This window comes from Lepisosteus platostomus, chromosome 6 (assembly GCF_059453375.1).
Source record: "Lepisosteus platostomus isolate fLepPlt1 chromosome 6, fLepPlt1.hap1, whole genome shotgun sequence".
NCBI lineage: Eukaryota > Metazoa > Chordata > Actinopteri > Semionotiformes > Lepisosteidae > Lepisosteus > Lepisosteus platostomus.
In genome coordinates, this window is record NC_142616.1 from 14,809,508 (window position 1) to 14,828,619 (window position 19,112).

At 51.7% G+C, this 19,112-nt stretch overlaps 2 protein-coding genes across 3 annotated transcripts; both read left to right on the top strand.

The window, feature by feature from the left end:
- Positions 1-4,218: 4,218 nt before the first annotated feature.
- On the top strand, positions 4,219-12,405 carry LOC148660522 (uncharacterized). Of its 2 annotated transcripts, none has more exons than XM_088637909.1 (3): positions 4,219-4,593; positions 7,417-8,013; positions 8,657-12,405. In XM_088637909.1, exons 1-3 carry the CDS (start codon positions 4,326-4,328, stop codon positions 9,439-9,441), a joined length of 1,650 nt encoding a protein of 549 aa, XP_088494035.1. In that variant the 5' UTR covers positions 4,219-4,325; the 3' UTR covers positions 9,442-12,405. The 2 variants fall into 2 exon arrangements, with proteins under 2 accessions (XP_088494035.1, XP_088494036.1); XM_088637910.1 differs by having other exon boundaries at positions 4,219-4,554.
- Positions 12,406-13,535: 1,130 nt separating this feature from the next.
- Positions 13,536-18,997, top strand: LOC148660523 (uncharacterized). The gene is made up of 2 exons (XM_088637900.1): positions 13,536-13,983; positions 15,988-18,997. The coding sequence occupies exons 1-2, from the start codon at positions 13,683-13,685 to the stop codon at positions 17,442-17,444; spliced, it is 1,758 nt and encodes a 585-aa protein (XP_088494026.1). The 5' UTR covers positions 13,536-13,682; the 3' UTR covers positions 17,445-18,997.
- The last annotated feature ends 115 nt before the right edge of the window (positions 18,998-19,112 follow it).

Genomic DNA, 19,112 nt, shown 5'->3' on the forward strand with positions numbered 1-19,112 from the left:
CAATGAGCTTTCTTCCCTCCTTCTCCTGATCTTTTAAGAAAGCTTGTGTTCTCTATTCTAGTCCATGACTTACCACTCTTTTCCATTCGTTAGAGTCTGCGTTGTCCCCATATTTTGAAACGTTGGAGCTTGTTTTAAACTGCACTAAAAGACAACCGGACTACAGAATACCAGCCGATAGAGAGTTTATGGTAAAACTGCACAGTGAGCTCCACCACATCTGGAGTTCTGTAGAGAACTCTGGGTACCACCCTGCCACCTAGACTATATATTATATAATCTATATATTTTATTGTGGCAGTCCTCCCTCCAAAGAGGTGTTGCCTGACAGAACCATATGCTGCAGACAGCTCCCTTTTTATTGTTTATTTTTAATTGTAATAGCCCCTGGGTCTATCTGTGTCTTGGTTCAAAACCCAGTACATGTACATGTACAGATCCTATCACTGTTGCTGTCAACACACAGTAACTTGGAAAATGAGGCTGGTGGAGCTCAACGGGTAAAAGCTAAAAAAAACTATATTGTTTAATAATTCATCTTAATATGTATATTAAAATGAGTCATGGTGCAATCTTTCATCCATCCATCTACTTTTAAAGACACTTTATCTGGTATGGGGTCGCTGGGGAGCCAGAGCCAATCCCAGCAAACACAAGCACACAGTCACATTAGTGAAAATGTTTCTAGAAGCCGTTTAGCTTACTAGCCTGCCTTTGGACTATGGAGTTAATGCAGTCTTACTCTATTTAGTACTAGAACTCTATATACATGAACATCACTCATTATCATAATAGGATGAAATGTTCTTCAGAATCATACTCACTTGCAGGATTTACATAGCAGAAATGTACGCTCTGGGCCTCTGATTAGGAATTGATTGTTCAGTTCTTGCACAAAGGCACACTTTCTGTCATCAAGGTAAGTAGTGAGGAATCAAAATGTGTAATGACGTGCTCCACAATACTTTTTTTGCATCACAAATGTTTCCACAAACACCAGCAACTTAGAAAGGAAGAGGTGGTGACGGATCATTATGTTTAATCCATCAGAACCGGGTCTGTGTGACAGAGGAAATCTGAAGAAAAGAGGATTCAACTGAGCCCCAAAGATGGATCAGACCACAGACAGTAGTGAGGAGGATCTTCTACCTTTATTCTCAGTGTACACAGTGGGCACTCCATGAAGCACAGGAATCTCGATGAATAGGACCAAGCACCTGGCATTAAATATACTTTCAGCTGGAGGTGGCTGGCTGACTATTGCCCACCTCTACTGTGACTTTCTGACTAAGTGGTTAATAAATTGTGCGTTGCAGAAACTGAACATCATTTAGCCCTCCCACCTACCCTGCATGATTATATCAGACTACACCCCATAATACTTCCACTCTAGTGTTCTTCATCACAGGAGCCTATGACAAAATAAGGGAGTTACCGTGGCAACCCCAGGACTTGGGGTGGGGGGGAGTGATGACCTTGGCGTCCCTTACTTGAGCCCGTGTGAGTAGTAACCCCCCCCACGGAGATTTTAAAGAAGCCAGTGTCTTCCAGCCCTTATCTGTATGTTTTGATACAGCTACCCACCAAGTTCCTTCCATCAAGGCCACCTTAACATCTTCTAAACATTCTCACGGGAAAGGGGCATGAGGAATGGGGGCACTGCATGTACTGTACTGTATATCAGCTTTCATGCAGCTGTCACGGAATTTGAAGCTTACGCAGAAGCGACAGAAAAGGACAGACATTGCAGAATATGAATGTGCTATTAGGACAGCAAAAATGATCATCGCTAACCAATCCCAAAATCATTATTAGTATCAATCAATACTACAGTTTCAATCAATATTAGCCATTCTATCAATATTCATGAGTAGAATGCATGTGCACTGTTTAAAAAACATACTACTACAGAGGAACAAGTAAAGGTTTATTCCAGGCTGAAAAGAGAAGAAAACACAACGTTTCGGCCATGGAGCCTTCTTCAGGTGTGAGTTCAGTGCCTTTGTGCAAGAACTGAACAATTAATTCCCTCACACCTGAAGAAGGCGTAGGCCTTTGCAGCCTACGCATGCTGACGCAGCTACCCACCTGAACTGCTACATACTACTACAGATTCCAGTCCAATCCCAGCAAGCTGCTAGCACAAGGCAGGATACACCCTGAATGGGACGCCAGTCTGTCACAGGGCACACAGACACACACACTCACACACCAGGGCCAGTTTTCCCAGCATGTCTTTGGACTGTGGGAGGAAACCAGAACACCCAGAGGAACCCCAAGTAAACACAGAGAGAACATGCAGATTTAAACAGAGTCTTTCACACTAGCACTTCAGCAATCGAGCCCAGCACCCCAGCACTGTGATGCTAACCACTAGTCATCATGCCACCCATCATACATGAATAAATGAAATAGGTACATTTGGTCATAAATCACTGACTACAATTCAAAGACTCAGAGATTTAGAAAACAAAAGGACAAATCAGCTCTATTGTCATTGTTGTTTTTTGATTTCGAACATTTTTGATTTTTAGTCCTATAGTTTAATGATCAAAGCATTAGAACTAATCTGATTTAGAGGATGTGTTTAATACTCACTGGGAATGTGGAGCTGAGATCCCCAGTCTGGCCCAGGTTGGGCACTTCTGACCAGACAGGAGAAGATGTTGGACTCCTGCTGGACTGGGATGGAGCTGCTGACACTGAGGAGCCCCTGACTGTCCTTCTCCACTGTGGTTCTGGACAGTGAGGTCACATCGTGTCCATCCCTGTCTGTCCAGATCACTGCAGGTGCAGGGAACCAGCCCTCTGACCTGCACAGCAGCTGGGTCTGACCTCCTCCAGGGGAGTGGAGAGACACTGAGGGCTGGGAGCCCAGGGCTGTGGATTCGTCACAAAAGGAAATGAAAGCTGTTGGAAGCCTTTGGATGCGTTTACATTTGACTCCAAGCAGGTTTTATTTTAAGAAACAAACAATATTGATTTAGGTGTAGGCATGATGGCGTAGTGATTAGAGTCACTTCCTTTCAACGGTGAGGCCCTAGATTCAGTTGTCAATGCAATACAATTCAATTCAATTCCAGACCTGGGGTGCTATGTATGTGTAGTTTGTAGGTTTTCCCCATTATTGTGTGAGTTTCCTCCAGGTGCTCCGGTTTCCTGTCACAGTCCAAAGACATACTGGGAGGGAAATTGGCTTCTGGCTAAACTGGTCTTGCTGTGAGTGTGTTTGTGTCTGTGTCTGCCCTGCGATGGACTCACGTCCAGTCCAGGGTGAATCCAGCTTTGTACTTGGTGCTTGGCATAGATGCTGGCTCCCCTGTGATCCTGTACTGGATAAAGTGATTCGAAAATGGATGGATGGACAATATTGATTACGAATTACTATTGGTCAGAAAGACCGATTCTATGATTTTATCCTATGTTGTGACTAGTCACTGTCGCAGCCATCGTTGCAGTCATAGTTGCAGTCGTAGTTGAAGGCCTAGTGATTTATTTTGGGTATTTATTGTTGTATTCTTCTTATTTATTGTTATTGTCATCCTGTAAAGCGCTTTGAGAAGCCACCTTTAAAGGCGCTATATTAAAGAAAGTTTTTTATTATTATTATTATTATTATTATTATTATTATTATTACATAATCAAAGGGTTTCCTTTTATTGTACTAGGAAAGTGTACCTGGTGCTTAGAGAACAATTTTTATTTGTAGTTCCTACTAGGCACACATACTGCTTGATTTACATTTGTGAGAAAGAGGGGGAAATACTTGTCTATATGGCAAGCCAAATTCTCATTTAGAAAAACAGTATCTCTACTCCTTTAGATATGGTTTATCATTCACAATGTATTGCTTAGTAGCACACCAGAGAGGGCAACAGAACAAGAGCAAACATCAGTGCTGTGTAGTGCAGCAGAAGTATTTCATTTTGCCTATTCATTTAGACAGGGTGGGCAATACAGTGGCTCTGTGGCTCAGGATCTGTGCTGGAAAGTTGCTGGTTCATATCCCACAGCAGGCAGAGGAATCCTACTATATGGCCAATAAAGTGATCTTATCTTAATGTCTTCCCAGTTCTACGGGTACATATTCTACGCATTTACACATTTAAAGTATTTTTAAGATACTTTTTGTGATACAATGGGACCGAACGGCTAACTTCAGACGGTACAGATCACTTCAAAAAGTGCGTGCGCCTATATATGCAATCGCGCGGTAAAGTCGCCTCAACCGGAGCGATGTGCACGGCTGAAATGCGCTGACTCGAAGCGTCTGCAGAAACGCAGCCTCGGGCCGTGCGCCGTCTGCTGCGCGCTCCGGGGAGAGAATGGCGGAGACTCCGCTGAAGTTGGAAATCCAGCTGTCGTCGCTCATAGAGAGGAACGTGCAGAACACGGTGTCGGAAATCGCGCAGCTGCTGCGAGGCAGCCTGGCCGGCCTGCGCGCCGAGCTGACGCGCAAGCGGAGGCAGAACCAGACCCTCTCGGCGGAGCTGCGCCAGCTGGAGGAGTCGCTGAGAGCCGAGAGGCGGCAGCTGTGTCCGGCCAGCCCTGCCGGTGAGCGGAGCTCCAAAGAGCCGAGCCGTTCATCCGAGGGCAAGTTTCCCTTCCCGTTTCCCTAACGAGGCATCGCACACGGCACGGGACGCGGATGATAAAAGTCGTTGTTTTGCGTGTGGAAAAGTGCGTGGATTTCATCTGGTCTCTGTGTCTGGTGCGTGGCATGTATGGCACCATCTTAGCCAGTGGGACTGACGCTTAATATTGGCTGGCTGTACCCCTGTGTGTTCTGTGGCAGTCTGCCCTGTCTGTTCTTTTGCCACATATCTGGGCCAACAGGTGGTTGTGCTGCTGAGTCTCTTGAATATATTTCTGTCCATCCGTTTTCTAAACATTTCTTCCAGTACAGGATCGTGTGGGAGCTGGAGTCTATCCCAGCAAGCAACAGGCACAAGGCAGGACAGGACACCAGTCCATCACGGGACAGACACAGACACACACGCACACACTCACACTTTCCAGAAGCCCTACTAGCATATTCTTTCGAACGTGAGAGGAAGCCTTTTGGAACATTGGGAGAACATGCAAACTCCACTCTTACAGCACCTTAGGTCCAGAATTGAACCCAGAGACCCAGTGCTAACCATTACACCACTGTGCTGTCCCTCTCGAATATTTCACCCAAAGTGGTGGAGTCTCATGACTCATCATCGTCACAGCAGAACATGAGCGCTGTTCCCTCAGTGTGGATGGATCAGTGAATCACGTGGAAATGTCTAGTGTGAGAAAACAGAGAGTCTTGATGGAAAAGTCTGTCTTGAATGTGTAGCTACAGGCATGTCTGTTGATGCCAGTGTTCAGCTCATACTGTGTGTGTACAGTGCTTGCTAAACCTGTGCTGATCTGCTAGTGGGGTAGATCAGAATAAGCTTTGCACAACCTTATTCTCCTTCGCTCCACACCGATTGAGATAAGTGCACCACTGCATCCCCATCTTTAGATAAGATCACTTTATTAGCCATATATAATTACTTCTATTAGGAATTTGTCTTTTCACAGTCTTTTCATGAGACACAGACAGGGAGAGAGAAGCTGGGGGTCAGAGCACAGGGTCAGCCATTTATACAGCACCCCTGGAGCAGCTGGGGTGAAGGGCCTCGCTCAGGGGCCCAACAAAGTAGGATTCCTCTACCAGCTATGGGATTTGAACCAGCAACTTTCCAGCCGCGGGTGCAAATCTTGAGCCATAGTGCCACTGCTCCGCCCCAAGTTTGACTGATAACTTGGAATCCACAGTGATGGTTTTAGGGGGTGGTGAGAGGCTGGGTGTCTGCTCAGTTCTTGTCAGTGGACAGTTGTACGGGCAGCACAGTCACTTGTGTTTCCTAGTCAAAGTCACTCTTGTGTGAGTTGCCCATCAGCTCAGCTACACTCTGAACTATGACCTGGGACAGTTTGAGCTGTTGTGGTTCAGTTGTGACAGGAAGCACTTTGTAGGGTGACATTTGTTGTAAACTACCTCTGTGCCTCTACACGTAAAGGAATACCAGGCTCGCACATAATACTGGGAGTAAATGTGGTGTTGTCATTTTCCATCCTTTTCTGACATCCTCATGATGACATCACTTCCTATATACTTTAGTAACCAAAGAAACTGAGAGGCAGCTTTATAACTCACTATGCATGTTGCTAAGGCTGCTATGGAGTTATCAAAACGCCACTATCTCTGTTGTATAAATTGGCATGAGTGATATAACAAGAGTTTCCTGACAAGGGAGAAGGGAGAGGTTTAGACTTGGCAGTGGCTTTCTGTGATATCATTGGAAAGATACCATATCAGTAGCATATATTGTACAACTATGTACTGTACGTTACCACATATTTAAGATTTGATAGAGGAAAAGGACCATATTCAAGTGAACCTGAAGTTCCTTTGTATGAAGCAAATGAAAAGCTCTGCAGGCCGAGGGACAGGAGGGCTCTGTGTGCTCAGGGATCTCCAGAGCGCTCTATATAGCTGACAATCAACTCTCGTGTCCTGACTCCCGATGTATCACAACAGGGCACAACTTCGTGCACTCAGCATCATAAACAACGTGGTGCAACTGTGTAACTGTAGGTAACTGTGTTGCACTGGAGAAGTGCATAAAGTGCCACCCTCGTCTTAACAGCAGTACAGAGGGGACCCCGCCAGAAATCGCCTGGCTTGTTGTTTTGCATACATGTCATCAGTTAATAAAAAAAAAACTAAATTTATTATGCGTCACAGGGGTCGGTACTAATGTTTCTGGAGGCAGTGGAAGTGGAGGGGTGTTGTGGTGGCCAGGCTGTAGGCACTGTACTGTACTGTGCTGTCACACCACAAACCAGTGTGTCGTCCATTGTCCTCCTCGCTGTCTATGCGTTGTGAAGTAAATACAGCACAAGGAGGGTGGCATGGTGGCTCAGTGGTGGGCGTTGCTGCCTCATAGTGCTGGGGCCCCGGGTTCAATTCCAGACTTGGAGTCCTATCTGTGTGGAATTTGCATGTTCTTCCCCCTATTCATGTGGGTTTCCTCAGGATGGCCCTGTTTCCTCCCACAGTCCAAAAACATGTGGGGAGGTTAATTGGGTGCTGGGAAAACTGTCTCTGTGTGATATCCTCTCCAGGGCGTACCCTGCCTTGCACCCAGAGCTTGCTGGGATAGCAAGCCCGTGCCCCTGTGGTGGGTTAGGATGGCAAGAACACGATCCAAAAGGTTTTCTTAAAAAAATATCACTGGTGGCCTCCCTGAAAAGCTGTCCCAGAGCAGCGCTGCTATAAAACATGCCAAGAGAACCCGTCCGGAGGCGGGGTCGTGCTCGGGCCTGGAGGGCGCACAGAAACCTGGGGCGTGCTGCTCTCTCCATGAAAGGCGTGCTCTTTTCCTCCTCACGCAGGAGCCGGAGAGGGCTGTGCCGCGGAGGATGGGGGCGGCGTGCCGGAGCCGGAGGAGGGCCCCAGGGCGAGACACGACCGGGGGCCGGCACGCGCGCCGGACAAGGAGGGCGTCCGCAGCCAGGGCAGAAGTCAGCGGGACGACTCGGGCGCCTCTTTCTACGTCATTGAAATCGACCCCTCGGCCATCGATCTGCAGTTCGTCCTGCCCTCTCCTGTTGTCCCCGCGGAGCCGCTGGGCTCGGAGCACGGCTCCACGGACGGGGATCCGGGCGACCTGCTGCGAATTTCCCACGCGGGATCTCCGCGGGTGAATGGGCACCTTGAACTGGAGCCAGGCGGCACCCCTCCGGAGCTGCCCGAGCCCCCTGCGGGGGCCCGAGCCCCCTGCGGGGGGGACAGCCAGCCACCCTGGCTGTCGGGGGACGCTGACCTTGCTGCCGGGGTCTTATCCCGGGCAGAGGGTCCTGCGGATGGCTGGTGTGCCTGGACGGCGGAGAGGGCATCTGTTTGCTCTTCGCCCTGCGATGAATGCCAGGCGGGCGCCCCAGAGGGGGACGGCGTCCCTCTATTCGGGTCTCAGCCGAGTGACCAGAAGCGTAAGTATTCCTTTGGTCCTGTTTCTGCTCTCTTTTCCACTTTCTAAGGTGACATGGGTTATCTCAAGTCCTGGGACATGTTGTAGTGCAGTGCTGAGGCTCTGGGCTCGATTCCTGGGGTACCATCTGCAGGGAGTTTGTATGTTCATCCTGTATTTGCTTCCGTTCCCTCCCCCAGTACAAAGGCTTCGGAGAAAATTTCCCCCCTGTTGTGAGTGTGCCCTGCAGTGGACTAGCGTCCTATCCAGGGTGTATCCTGCCTTGCACCTGTTGCTTGCTGGGATAGGCTCCCGCGACCCTGCACTGGATAAAGCCGTTAGAAGATGGACGGACAGACATTAATTCAAAGATGTGTAAAGTGTGGGAGGTTGTAGCTGAAAGACGTTTACTCAAAGTTAGCATCTGTAAGTCTGCACCTGCCAAAGAGTCAGGCTGAGAACAAATTCATTTCCAAATGTGCCTAATATGAATTGGAACACTTCTGACCATAATATTAATACATCACGTGGTTTGTTTTTCGATTGTGGGAACAGTGCAGTCGCTACCCAAAGCAACGAGATATCTCCTGGGGTGTTGGTTCTCTTTCAAAAGATTAATAAAGCTAATGTCTGTGTTTGTCTCCCTCTGCTCTTGGCACGGAAAGCCGAAACACCGGAGAGCGACACTGCTGCCCCTGATGAACAGGACGAGCTCTTCGCTGGCGGAGAAGAGCCCCAGAGATTTTCATGCACACCCGTTCCCCACGCTCAGACTGGCCCAGGGCAAACCCTGCCCCCGGGCCACTCGGCTTCCGGATCCGAACCTCCCACACCAGCCCAGTCTCCCGGCTTCCAGATGGAACTGCGCCGGAGCAAGGAGAGTCCCAGTCTCCACGGCGGCCCCCTGACCCAAGAGCCCGCAGCGGGATATCATTGCCCGCACTGCGGCAAGAAGCTCTCCAGCTCCTACAGCGTCAGAAGACACCTGCAGATTCACATGAGGGATCGCTTCAGGTGCGCCGAGTGCGGGAAGGCGTTCGGGTACCTGAGCAGTTTGGACAGACACAAGCGAATCCACTCGAGGCCCGACGAGCCGCCCGGGAAGATCTGCGGTCCACCCGCGGGCCACGTCCGACGGCTCAGACGTCGGAGAGGCAGGAACCCGCTGGGCTGTATCCATTGCGAGGAGCCGGCGAGCAGGCGGAACAGCCTTCCCCCGCACCGAGACGCCCAGCACCCCAAGCGCCGTCGACCAGCTGAGCCCCCAGTGCCCCAGAAGGACGCAGAGGCCGGCGGGAAACCCCGATTTCCCTGCAGCCAGTGCCACAAGAGCTTCACCAGGCGCTATTCCCTCAAGCGCCACCTGTCGGCTCACACGGCCCACGGCCCGCCCCCCGCTCCCGGCAGGACTCAAGAGCTCGGGCAGGGAGGCGAGAGGAGCAGGCGGTGACGGGAGTTCCCGCCGAGAGGACTGACTCCGGTTCCGCGAGTCGGGCCACAGCCCTGCGCCCGGGACCCGCGCGAGAGGTTCTTCTGCGGCCCGTACAGTAAGAGCTGCGGCCGAGCTCGCAAGCTGCGCGGTGCCACCCACGTGGGGCCACGCAGACCAGGAGGCCTGATCGGTGCCCGCGGTGCGGGAAAGAGTTTCCCCAGCAGAGCCTTCTGACCGTTCACCTGCAGGGCCACAACGTGACGACCGCCCGCACTCTTGAAAACCATCTGGGGTTCTCGACACTTGAGTCCATTGAGAGGAGTGACCATGTAACCACTGCGAGTCATAGAGGGCCACCGCCCCGCGGGTTTAGGCAGGAACTCAAAGGCGTTTGACGACCAAATACTTGGGAACGGTTGTGATTAAGACAAACCAGCAAGCCAATCACAGGCAGGGGAGATGAGATGAGATGATGCTCTGACCCTCCAGGACCCAAGCAGTGAGAATCCCTGGCCTAAAGTATCCAGGGTGGATGGTATCCAGGATGGTTGAATGAGAGCCAAGGAAATTCAAGGCAACCCCAACAGACATGTCCTCCACATCTTGCAGACCTGAGTTTCTAAAGCAGCTGAGGGATGAGGGACCCAGGATGGCTCAAGTCTTTCCCTTAACCTTGCTGCTGAAGCCTCTGGTTCTGAACAGACGCTGGTGGAAAAATGTTGAATCTGGATTCGAATGCGTTTGTCTAATCACAGCTACTTGGTGTGGGCTAACGCTGGCTGTGTCTTGGCTTCCACCAGGAGCCATGATGGGAGAACAGTGCCCTAGGAGAAATGAGCCCCTTTGATGGCAGATGGCCAGCAAGGCTGTTTCATCAGGATGAAGTTGATGAGATCATGGCACCACTTCAGAAATGGGAAGTTCTCATCATGGTCAGCTTGTGTTGGAACCCAGGACAGAGCCTGCAACATCTGAGCTCTCGTCACAGTCATCTAGTGACGAGACCCAGGACAGAACCTGCAACGTCTCAGCTCTCATCACAGTCAGCTGGTGACGAGACCCAGGACAGAACCTGCAACGTCTCAGCTCTCATCACAGTCAGCTAGTGACGAGACCCAGGACAGAACCTGCAACGTCTCAGCTCTCATCACAGTCAGCTAGTGACGAGACCCAGGACAGAACCTGCAACGTCTCAGCTCTCATCACAGTCAGCTAGTGACGAGACCCAGGACAGAACCTGCAACGTCTCAGCTCTCATCACAGTCAGCTAGTGACGAGACCCAGGACAGAACCTGCAACGTCTCAGCTCTCATCACAGTCAGCTAGTGACGAGACCCAGGACAGAACCTGCAACGTCTCAGCTCTCATCACAGTCAGCTAGTGAGGAGACCCAGGACAGAACCTGCAACGTCTCAGCTCTCATCACAGTCAGCTAGTGACGAGACCCAGGACAGAACCTGCAACGTCTCAGCTCTCATCACAGTCAGCTAGTGACGAGACCCAGACAGAACCTGCAACGTCTCAGCTCTCATCACAGTCAGCTAGTGACGAGACCCAGGACAGAACCTGCAACGTCTCAGCTCTCATCACAGTCAGCTAGTGACGAGACCCAGGACAGAACCTGCAACGTCTCAGCTCTCATCCTGGTCAGCTAGTGACAGGACACAGGACAGAACCTCAGTTCATCTGATCCAGAGATCTCATTCTGCCCTTAGAGCAAGAGCTCAGTACTGGCTGAATTGCTCAAGAGCCCTGATAAATCTCTTTCACCTTTCATTCAACCTGTTTGTGACACCAGCATTTATTTTTCCAGTATTTCCTGCTGGAGGAACGTTTGTATTAGTGAGAAATAAATAATAATTGAAATAATTAAATATAAGTAGAAAATACTTCAAAACACACAAGATGCAATGAGGCCAAATCTAGGTTTTGGTCCATGTGATGGTCATTTTAAAGACAGACCAAAAGACTTTAACAATGCAATTGTTTGTTTTTGTTGGCTTGGTTGTTGCCTGAGTTAGTGAGATCGCTGCCTCGTTGCTGTCTGGCAGTGCTAGAACTTTGGGTTCAATTTGAGACCTGGGATGCTATCTATGTGGAGTTTGTATGGTCTCCCTGTGTTTGTGTGGGTTTCCTCCCAGAGCCCAAAAACATGGTGGTAGGTTAAACGGAGCGGTGGCTCTGTGGCTAAGTCCCTGCACCTGTGGCTGGAAGGTTGCCGGTTCAAATCCTGTGGACGGCAGGGAATCCTACTCTGTTGGGCCCCTGAGCGAGGCCCTTCACCCCAGCTGCTCCAGGGGTGCTGTATAAATTGCTGACCCTGTGCTCTGACCCAGACTCCCTGTCTGTTTGTCTCATGGGCAGCAAGGCTGGGGTATGCAAAAAGACAAATTCCTAATACAAGTAATTATATATGACTAATAAAGTGATCTGATCTGGGAGAATTACCCCTGGTGAGAGTGTGTATTTCTGCTCTGGGATGGAGTGGTGTCCTGTCCAGGGTGAATCCTGCCTTGTGCCTGTTGCTTGCAGAAATAGACTCCAGCTGCTCTGCAACCCTGTACTGGACAAAGTGATTAGAAAATGGATGAGTGGATGTAATATGGTCCCTGTGAGGTGGTGTGGTTTTAGTTCCAAGCTGCATCTCTCCTGTCCCACAACTTGATGTCCCTGGTTGGTTCTGTTGATTTAGATATTTAGATGTGAAATAAGGGTGCAGAAGGCCAAGAAGTGTCTTCAGTGTTTTCGCCCTTTTTTGCCAGAAGCATCGGGAGCTGCTGTGATGAGCTTCATTCGTTTAGAATGATCAGTTCCTTTGGGTGCCATGAAAGTCCCAAATTCAAAATGAATTTGGAAATAAAACAGAAAGTGATGTAAGAGCAGAAGCATGGTGTGACAAAAAGAGTTGTGCTCTGGAATATCTATGGTGATGAAAGGTTCGCAGATCTGTCTACATGTGAAAATAAATTTACCTGGTTTTCATTTGATTGTTAAATGGGTGTTTTGTTCTTTGCTTCTTGACCTGCTCTTCTCCCTGTTAAATCAAATAATGTGAACTGGAAAAAGGTTTAGTTGCGTCTAAGTTGGCCGGTGTTATTTTACTAGCTGCTAAGTGTTCTGACATATTAGCCCAGTTATCTGCTGGTTCATAATCTTCTGTGTTACATTTCACTGAGGTATAAATCAAGCAGTTACATTCACATTGTTGTGAAAGCTGTGAACTTGATGGTGGTCCATTGTTACGGACTGCGAACGGGCACAATGATTCGGCCTTGTGCTCAATAACAGAGAAATAGATTTGTGTGAGGGCTTAGATGAAATAAAAAACCCAAAGGTAAAATTAAATGAAATGGGAGAAGAGGTTTTACTTGAAATTGAATCGACAAGAATGGTCCCAACACTTGAGCAGCTCTGTGGCACAGTGGTGAGCATTGCTGTCTCGCAGTACTGGGGCTCTGGGTTCAGTTCTGGACCTGGGGTGCTGTCTGTGTGGAGTTTGTATGTTCTCCCTGTGTTTGTGGGGGTTTCCTCCTACACTCCGAAGACATGCTGGTACATTCATTGGTTTCTTGGAAAACTGGCCCTGGTGTGGTGTTTGTGTGCTCTGTGATGGACTGATGTCCCATCTGGAGTGTATCCTACCTTGCTCCCCCGAAATTGGGTAATTCAGTTAGAAAATGGATGGATGCCTTCATGATATGTTTCTTTTGTGCCATATATATTCCTGGGGATTTACATGTTTAAAAACATTTACATTGTTGTTTTATATCTATAAAGTTACAAACACATGTTTACTGTACGTGGCTATCTCCATGGCTATATTGAAGTAGCCCTTTGTGGATAATTTTATTACTGGGCAGCTTGTTCCGCATTGTGACCACGCTTCTGGTAAAGATGTGGCTCCTCATTCCAGTTTTAAATGTAATGTAAACATTTATTTTAACAATCAATCAACATCAATCAAAATGTTTTTGTTAAACAAAAACATTTATCTTAACAACCAATCACCCCTTCACTCCATGAATTAACACACAGCACACCTTCCACACAAACGTGAACGGTTTCTGTACACACTGAAAAAGAGGTGCGCGTTTTCTCCTGGTCATACGGCCAGTTTGTGACCTCTGACCCTCCGGCGTATCACGGCTCTAGTACTTCCGGGGGGAAACGTAAACTCATCACAAGCGCAGCTGGAATGGCACTGCGGTGCCGCGCTATTAAGAAACCGGGAACGAGTCCTTTCTGAACTGAGCAGCACGATGGAGGGCCCCGTGTATATCTCCGCTTTTGAGAGCCAGCTCTCCTCCTTCATGGATTGCCTGCTGAAGCAAGCCGTGTCCGGCATCACCAGGCTGGTGGAGGACAGCGTGGTCGGTCTGTACGGCGAGATCGCCAGTAAAGAAGCCGAAATCAAGGCGCTGTCGGACAGGCTGCAGGAGTGCGAGCGAGAGCTGGCGCTGGTGGGGACGGGCGAGGGCGACGTCCGCCCGGGCGGCAGCGAAACGGACGATGGACCTGCGGGGGGAGAGGGGGACTGTGACCTACGAGCGACGTCTGCCGGTAAGAGCCTGGAGGTCGTCGCAACGCTGGCCTCTGAAGCCGGGACTCTGTGCGTGAGAGTCGCCCCGCTTGCAAGATGCCGGAAAGTGATGAAGTTGTTAACCTGCCGCCGACCACGTTCACTGTGACGCTGGCTGCTGCAGAACTGCCTGTGAACTCCACACAGACCTGGGTTTGTTTCATTAGTCCGATGGCGAACTAATGACACAGACCTGTTGCGAAAACTGAGGGTGCCTTATCAGTCACTGAAATGCATTTCTCTGACCCGAGCCTTAAACCTCACGCACGCCGTGTTGACGAGAGGTGGCGCGGCGGGCGCTACCTGGCGCCTTTCTCAATCAAAGACGGGCCGGGTGGCAGAGAACAGCGAGACCGAGGGGTACATGTGAAGTGGGCTTCGTGTGTGACCTCCCCGAGTGTTGATGTCCAGTCCCGTGTACATCCGCGTCATGCCAAGAACTTTTTTCCACGGGACAATATTAGGGCTCCCCCTACCGACAATCTTCTCTCTTTGCTTTTAACATTAAATATCGCTTAGGAATTGAGACTTGAATCTTTTTTTTTTCCCTGCCAGTTTGAATAACTCCCTTGCATTAAGGTCCTTCTAGATGCCCCTTGTGTATTTCGTTGTAGCTGTCTCTCTCTCTCTTGACTGTGGCGACAGTGAAAACCGTCTCTTGTCAAAGCTGTCTTGTCTGAGACTCCCAAACCGTCGCCTCTCCTGCATGAGTCAGCTGTCTTTGCTGGATGTCATTCCAGTGCCGTTTCTCTCAGCGTCTGCAGTCCAAGTCTTTTCCGTTAGCCATCTTCAGTGATTGCAGTGCTTCTTCTGTTGTCTGGTTTATAGAAGTGTGGTGGCTCAGGATCTGTGCCTGTGTGCTGGAAGGTTGCTGGTTCGTATCCCTCAGCCGGCCGGCAGAGGAATCCTACTCCGTTGGGCCCCTGAGTGAGGCCCTTCACCCCAGCTGCTCCAGGGGTGCTGTATAAACGGCTGACCCTGCGCTCTGACCCCCAGCTTCTCTACCCCTGTCTGTGTGTCTCATGGAGAGCAAGCTGGGGTCTGTATAAAAGACAAGTAGTTGTATATGGCCAATAAAGTGATATGATCTTATCCTCATAACTCTTCAGAAAGCGGTCCTCGATCCATGTGCAATGTGCTTGTGTTTGCTCGGCTTGTGGCTTTGACTTCTAGAGCCAGACCTCTATACCTCCGAGCTCTCGTTAACATCCCCCAAACTCTCAGAGGAGCCTGGTCAGAGGTTTCTTAACAGCCGAGCACATACACACACACTGCAGACACATGAAGACCAGCTCGACGCTCGATGCTGACAATCGGAGAAGGCGGTGCTGCCATCTTGTGGAATAATAAGCCATAGCGCCCCACTCTAACTTTCTCTGTGATGAGGATGAGGCAGATAGATATGGTCAATTTGGCCATGACACCAGAGCGACGCCCCTCCTCTTTTTGAGAAATTTTTAATGACATCTCATCCGAAGGAAGGCTCTATACTGGGGCATGAGGACCCACCCAGACCGGCAGTAACGTCCGCTTTCCCGGGAGTCTTCCATCCAGGTACTGACCAGGCTCACGCCTGCTGAGCTCCAGTGGGCTGCCAGCTGTGAGCTGCAGGGGGATGTGGCCGCTGGCTGCCTCGCAGTGCTGGGCCCCAGATCTGTGGAGCTGTCTGCATGGCATTGTCATGTTCTCTTGGTATTTGCCTGGGTTTCCTCCCACGGTTCATTGGCGTCCGGGAGAATTGGCCCTGGTATGAGTGCGTCTCTGTGTCTGCCAGCCCTGTGATGGACGAGCGTCCTGTCCAGGGTGTACCCTGCCCTGCACCTGTTGCTTGCTGGGATAGACTCCAGCTCTCCCTCAGTCCGGTCCTGGAGAATGCCGTTAGAAGGTGGGTGGGTGACCTGAAAGCCATGCAGTCTCCTGTGTTTCTTCCTGTGGCCCGCGCTGTGAATGCTGTGCATGACCATGTTGTTTCTTGCCGCCCGCAGGACAGGAGCCGGCTTACTGCGGCGCCAAGGCCGCGGTAGTGACGCCGGCGTACCCGGACATCGTCCACATCATCGTCGCCCCCCAGCCCTTCCCCGCCTCGCAGCAGGAGGCCTCGTTCGCGGCTGCCACCCTGGCCGGCGTGGCCAACGAGCACGATTACGAGCCCCTCGCGCCCCCCGGCTGCCCCAGAGGGGGCCCTGTCGAGGAGGAGGAAGAGGAGGGGGACGAGGGGTATTACAACGGCGTCTCTGATTCCCAACCGGCCGCAGGACAGGGCGAGCCCGGCGTCCTGCTCCTGGCCCCCGTCTCCCACCCCGCGGGGGTTCCCGAGGACCAGAAGAGACCGCCGCCGCCGCCGCCCGCGGACGGGAAGCCCTACGGCTGCGGCGCCTGCGGCAAGAGCTTCGGCCAGGCCCAGCAGCTGTGGCGCCACCAGCGGGCCCACGCGGGCAAGCTGCGCCACCTCTGCCAGCAGTGCGGCAAGAGCTTCGGCCAGCGGGGGCACCTGGTGGCGCACCTGCGCTCGCACACGGGGGAGCGGCCCTTCGGCTGCGGGGCCTGCGGCAAGCGCTTCAGCCGGCCCGAGACCCTGAAGAAGCACCAGAGCGTGCACTCGGGCGTCACGCCCTACGCCTGCCCCCAGTGCTGGAAGAGCTTCAGCCGCGGGGACTACCTCAAGTCCCATCTCGCCACCCACGCGGCGCTCAAATCCCACCTCTGCCCCCACTGCGGCAAGGCCTTCGCCCAGGCCAAGCAGGTGAAGATCCACGAGCGCGTGCACACGGGCGAGAGGCCCTACTCCTGCCCCGTGTGCCAGAAGGCCTTCAGCCAGCTGGCCGCCCTCAGCGTCCACAAGCGCATCCACACGGGCGAGAGGCCCCACGCCTGCGCCCAGTGCGGGAAGCGCTTCGGCACCCTGGGGGCCCTGCAGGTGCACCGCCGCACCCACTCGGACGACAAGCCCTTCTCCTGCACCTCCTGCGCCAAGGCCTTCCGCACGGCCAAGCTGCTCAAGAGCCACCAGCGCACCCACACGGCGGAGAAGCCCTTCGGCTGCGGCGAGTGCGCCAAGGCCTTCAAGACGGCGGCGGAGCTGCGGCTCCACCAGAGGGCGCACACGGGCGAGCGGCCCTACGGCTGCGAGCAGTGCGGCCGCACCTTCCACCGCGTGCACCACCTGGAGTACCACCGGCGCACCCACACGGGCGAGCGGCCCTACGCCTGCGACGTGTGCGGCAAGAGCTTCGGCCGCGCGCAGGTGCTCAAGACCCACCGGCGCGTGCACACCGGCGAGGCGCCCTACGCCTGCCCCGAGTGCGGGCTGAGCTTCAAGCAGCTGGGGAACCTGCGCTCCCACCAGCGCTCCCACGCCCGCCCCGCCCAGCCCGCTGGCGGGGGGGCGGGGCAAGCGGACGCCGGCGGGGCCGCGGCGGCGGCGGCGGCTCCGCCCCTCTAGGGGTTCCATGTTTTTCCGGCGCTCGAGGGCGCGCGCCGCCCGTGATCCGACTCGGTCTCGCGTTGGCAGTTTTTGGTTCTGATCTCTCTCGACAGGGCCTGCGTCTCGCCTTCAGAGCCCTGCCGGTACCGGAGGGGCCTTTTGCCCGTGTGCTCCGAAATAAAGACGATTTGTGCGGTGCCCGTTGTGCCGTTTCTGTAACACGGGGTATTGCTGGCCGGGATGACGGCCAGTCTAGATCAGGTGCAGCGCAGCGACCCTGGGTTCAGTTCCGGAGCTGGGGTGCTGTCTGTGTGGAGTTTGGATGTTCTCTCCAGGTTGGTGTGGGTTGCCTCTGGATTCCTCCCACAGTAGGTTAAAGGGGAACTGAAGCGCTACTTTTAGACTGGGGTGAAAAAGAATCGGCGTAAAGGTTTTACATCGCCAGATAGACAACATTTCCAGGTATGTGCAGCGTCAGATTCTCCGTTTCAGAGCACAGTAACACAGTTTCCGGTGATGTGTGTGGCCCTATGACCCTGTAATCAAGCAGGCTTGTGAATAGAACTCTTTTAGTCCGATAGAAATATTACTCTCCACTTTGGGACTGTTTTGCCTACAAATACTACTTGCTCGTTAACTCTGCATGCATGACATAAGTCACTGTTGTGACTAGTGAGCAGGAAGGGCCACATCACGTCATAATTCCTGGGGACTCGGATGCAAGTTTGCAATAACATGTCGACTTACAGTACTTTCACAAACTTTATGATTCCGAGCTTAATTCGGAACGGGTAAATTCATTTTTCTTTAACGTCAATGAATTTCTTTTGTTTCTGAGATTTAATTAACTGGTCTGAGAAACTGGGACTGCGGTTCCCCTTTAATTTGGGAAAACCTGGTGTGAGAGAGTCTGTGTGTATGTGCCCTGCAGTGTGCTGGCTTCCTGTCCACAGGTGTATCCCACCTTGTTAAAGTAGTTAACTAGTAGGCGCTCCGCCCCCTACTAGTTAAAGTAGGGGAGGAGCGGTGGCTCTGTGGCTCAGGATCTGTGTCTGTGGCTGGAAGGTTGCCGGTTCAAATCCTGCAGCCGGCAGAGGAATCCTACTCTGTTGGGCCCCTGAGCGAGGCCCTTCACCCCAGCTGCTCCAGGGGTGCTGTATAAATGGCTGAACCTGCGCTCTGACCCCCAGCTTCTCTACCCCTGTCTGTGTGTCTCATGGAGAGCAAGCTGGGGTCTGCGAAAAGATGAATTCCTAATGCGAGAAATTGTATAGGGCTAATAAAGCAACATTATTATTTTTATTGGGCCTGTTTCTGGCTGGGATAGACTCCTCCACAACCCTGAATTGGAAGAAGCGGTTTGAAAATGGATGGATGCGAGAGGTTGAGTGTTTCACTGCTGGTACGACAGATAGGGCTGTTGCTCATTCTCAGTTGCTCATTCTCAGTGTGTCGCAGTTCCATGCTAGTTGAAGCAGTGAGCCGCGTCCGCATGCACAGGAACAAGTCAAGGTTTATTCCAGGCAGAAAAGAGAAGAAAATAAACGTTTTGGCTGTGGAGCCTTCTTTGACACCTGTCTGCTTGTTCCTTTACAGTTCCATTTTGCCATATTTGTGTCTGTGTCTGAACACCACACCTGTATTGGGGTAAAAGGGGTGACTCTACAGTGCATTTCAAAAAGACTG

Coding starts and splice junctions, on each gene's coding strand:
- LOC148660522 (XM_088637909.1), top strand. CDS start 4,326: ATGGCGGAGACTCCGCTGAAGTTGGAAATCCAGCTGTCGTCGCTCATA. Junction 4,594..7,416: donor GCCGAGCCGTTCATCCGAGG/GCAAGTTTCCCT, acceptor CTCCTCACGCAG/GAGCCGGAGAGGGCTGTGCC. Junction 8,014..8,656: donor TCAGCCGAGTGACCAGAAGC/GTAAGTATTCCT, acceptor TGGCACGGAAAG/CCGAAACACCGGAGAGCGAC.
- LOC148660523 (XM_088637900.1), top strand. CDS start 13,683: ATGGAGGGCCCCGTGTATATCTCCGCTTTTGAGAGCCAGCTCTCCTCC. Junction 13,984..15,987: donor CCTACGAGCGACGTCTGCCG/GTAAGAGCCTGG, acceptor TGCCGCCCGCAG/GACAGGAGCCGGCTTACTGC.